Source organism: Galeopterus variegatus, unplaced genomic scaffold (genome assembly GCF_000696425.1).
Source record: "Galeopterus variegatus unplaced genomic scaffold, G_variegatus-3.0.2 Scaffold903, whole genome shotgun sequence".
NCBI lineage: Eukaryota > Metazoa > Chordata > Mammalia > Dermoptera > Cynocephalidae > Galeopterus > Galeopterus variegatus.
The window spans coordinates 22495-25213 of NW_007727014.1; the positions used below are offsets into that span (position 1 = coordinate 22495).

At 40.5% G+C, this 2719-nt stretch overlaps 1 protein-coding gene across 3 annotated transcripts in view; it reads right to left on the reverse strand.

The window, feature by feature from the left end:
• The window catches only part of PDE4B (phosphodiesterase 4B, cAMP-specific), a 446683-nt gene that overhangs the window by 8956 nt on the left and 435008 nt on the right, over positions 1 to 2719 (reverse strand). For all 3 annotated transcript variants that reach the window (XM_008573326.1, XM_008573327.1, XM_008573328.1), the window contains one exon: positions 2325 to 2489. In XM_008573326.1, coding sequence (XP_008571548.1) covers positions 2325 to 2489 — 165 coding nt within the window. The remainder of the gene's footprint in view (positions 1 to 2324; positions 2490 to 2719) is intronic.

Below are 2719 nucleotides of genomic sequence, written 5' to 3' on the forward strand. Positions count from 1 at the left end.
CAATATCTCAATTCGCTAATTTAATTAAATATAGATTCTGGGCCAACCCTGTGGAGCACTCAGGAGAGTGCAGCGCTGGGAGCACAGTGGCGCTCCTGCCGCGGGTTTGGATCCTATATAGGGATGGCCGGTGTGCTCACTGGCTGAGCGCGGTGCAGACAACACCAAGCCAAGGGTTGCGATCCCCTTACCGGTCACAAAAAGAACAAAAAATAAAAAATAAAAAAAATAAATAAATAAATATAGATTCTACTCATTATCATAAGGTCTCTGATGTGAAAGGAATGATGGCCAGAGCTGATTCCCACACCAAGCCTGCAGGCTGAGGTTTGGAAGGCTCTAACACAGTGCTCATGGGGTGTGTAAACACCTGATGTTTGTTCCTTGGATCAGTGGGACAGCAGCATGGTGCTTAAGCAACACAAGCACACACAAGTCAAAGAAGCAAGTCAGACTGGCTCTGCTCTGAGATATGCAAGGATACTTTAAAAACCTTGTGGAAACTGGGCCGGCCCGGTGGCGCACTGCTACAGTGCGCTGCTTGGGAGTGCAGCGGCGCTCCCATCGAGGGTTCGGATCCCACATACAGACCGGCCGCTCACTGACTGAGTGAGGTGCGGGCGCAACACCAAGGGTTGCGATCCCATTGCCGGTCCGGTACGGGCGTGACACTGAGGGTTGTGATCCGTTGCTGGTCACGAAAAAAGACAAAAAAGGAAAAAAAAAAAAATCTTGTGGAAAAATAGAATTAAAGGATAATGCCAATCTTTCCATGAACTTTTTGAAGACCCCTCGTAATGACCTTCATATGCCTTCAGGATAAGTAACTTGGGGGAAAATGACCAAATTCCAGATTCGTAAGATAAGCAATAAATTATTTCCCAAAGCTAAATTTATAGTGTAGTCACATATATTCATTAATTAATTTATTCAGTACATGTCCACTAAATGTTTACTATGGGCAAGCTTTGAGTATATTCCTAAGAAGTGAAACCTAACACCCCGCTGCTCAACTCCTTCATGCCATGTCATGAAGGCTTCTCTGCCTCCACCCATGCACAATGCTTCAAGTCTACTATGATTTAAAATATACTTTTATTATAAATTAATTTTGATATAAACTGCTGCTGATTCTAGAGCCAAAATGTCTTTCCTCATCTTTTGTGATTACTTAAATCATCTGGTCCTTCAAATGCCAGCTCAGTTTCTTGCTCTCCCATAAAGACAAATTCCTTTACTCAAGGACACGCAGAACTCTCCCTTCCCTAAAAGTTTGTGGCACTCATGGCCAATTTCTGTCTACACAATAGGTATCCTATCAATAACAGTGTATAGTTGATAAATAGTGTTGACTCACTCTATGATACTTATACAGAGTATAAAAATAATACTGTTTCTTTCCATCACGGAGATCAAACACCCTTAGCTCCATCTCACTTTCCCAGGTCTTCCTGTATTTCTTTTCATAGAATATATGAGAATGAAACCCAAGCAATAGAGCTGTGGTCAGTTTAATCTTTCTTCACTTCCCAAATTGAGTCTGCAAAGGTGGAGCTGGATAGGGCTTGGTCAGTCCCTTTCTGTAGTGGACCAGCACATTTTGGAAGGACCTGACTACCATTTGCATCTGTCAAGTTAGAGCATGGCCTGCTGGGCCCATTGCTGATTACACTGGTATATACAAATGCATCTATGAGGAAAGGAGGCACAGATACCTCCTCAGGTCTTGTCTGGCAAGATGGAACACCGTTCCTCCTTGCTTCAGCATTATTAATTTCTCTGTTCCAGATTTTCAGTTACTTTTTCTTCAACCCATAGAATGAGTTTCATAAATTCTTAGAAGAATAAGCCTATATATGATTATTCCTGATAGGAACTATATAGAACATTTTACTTTATATTTCTGTGATATCCCGCACAGTACCTGAGATGATGTTGGTCAGTTCAGATCAGAACATGCATATTGAAGATATACTATATACCAGACACTGAATAAGACATTTTGATATATATTGTATCCCTTACTAGGAATACAATGAAGAATAAGTCATGGTCCCTGCCCTGAAGAGCCTGTTAATTGTTTGATAATTAAATAGTTTTCAACTGTGAGAGATGTAAAAGAAAGGTTACTCTGATATTAGAAAGCAAAAGTAGAAATGTCATACATTTTTATAAACAATCCAATTGATGGATACTATACATAATAAAAAATCAGTTCAAATATGCGGGGTCATCCAATTACATTATTTTGGTAAATATACCACAAAATGAATGGTAATTTTAAAAGAGGATGGGAAGGTATGCAAAACATCATATCTACTCACATCTAGTGCTGGCGTCGAGAGAAGAACATGGGTTGACTGGGCTACGTCAGCAGCATGCAGGCTGTTATGATAGGCCACGTCCGAGTGGTAATGGTCTTCTAAAGTCATCATGTAGGTTACAAATGTGTCAGATGAGATTTTGAAGGTCTTTAGGAGGTCTCTTTCCTATGTAGTAAAATGGATCAGAACATCAACATGTGGGTGTCCAAAAGTGGAGGAAGGTTAAATGAGAAAAGTAAACTGAGATGAAAAAAAAAATTCATAAGGAGCCATCCCATTGGATAACCAACATTTGCTCCTCTTTACTTACCTGGAATATAGCGTACATGATGCATGTTAGGGGCCTATTGTGTGAATATCCAGCCACATTGAAGATGTTAAGGCCCCATTTGTTC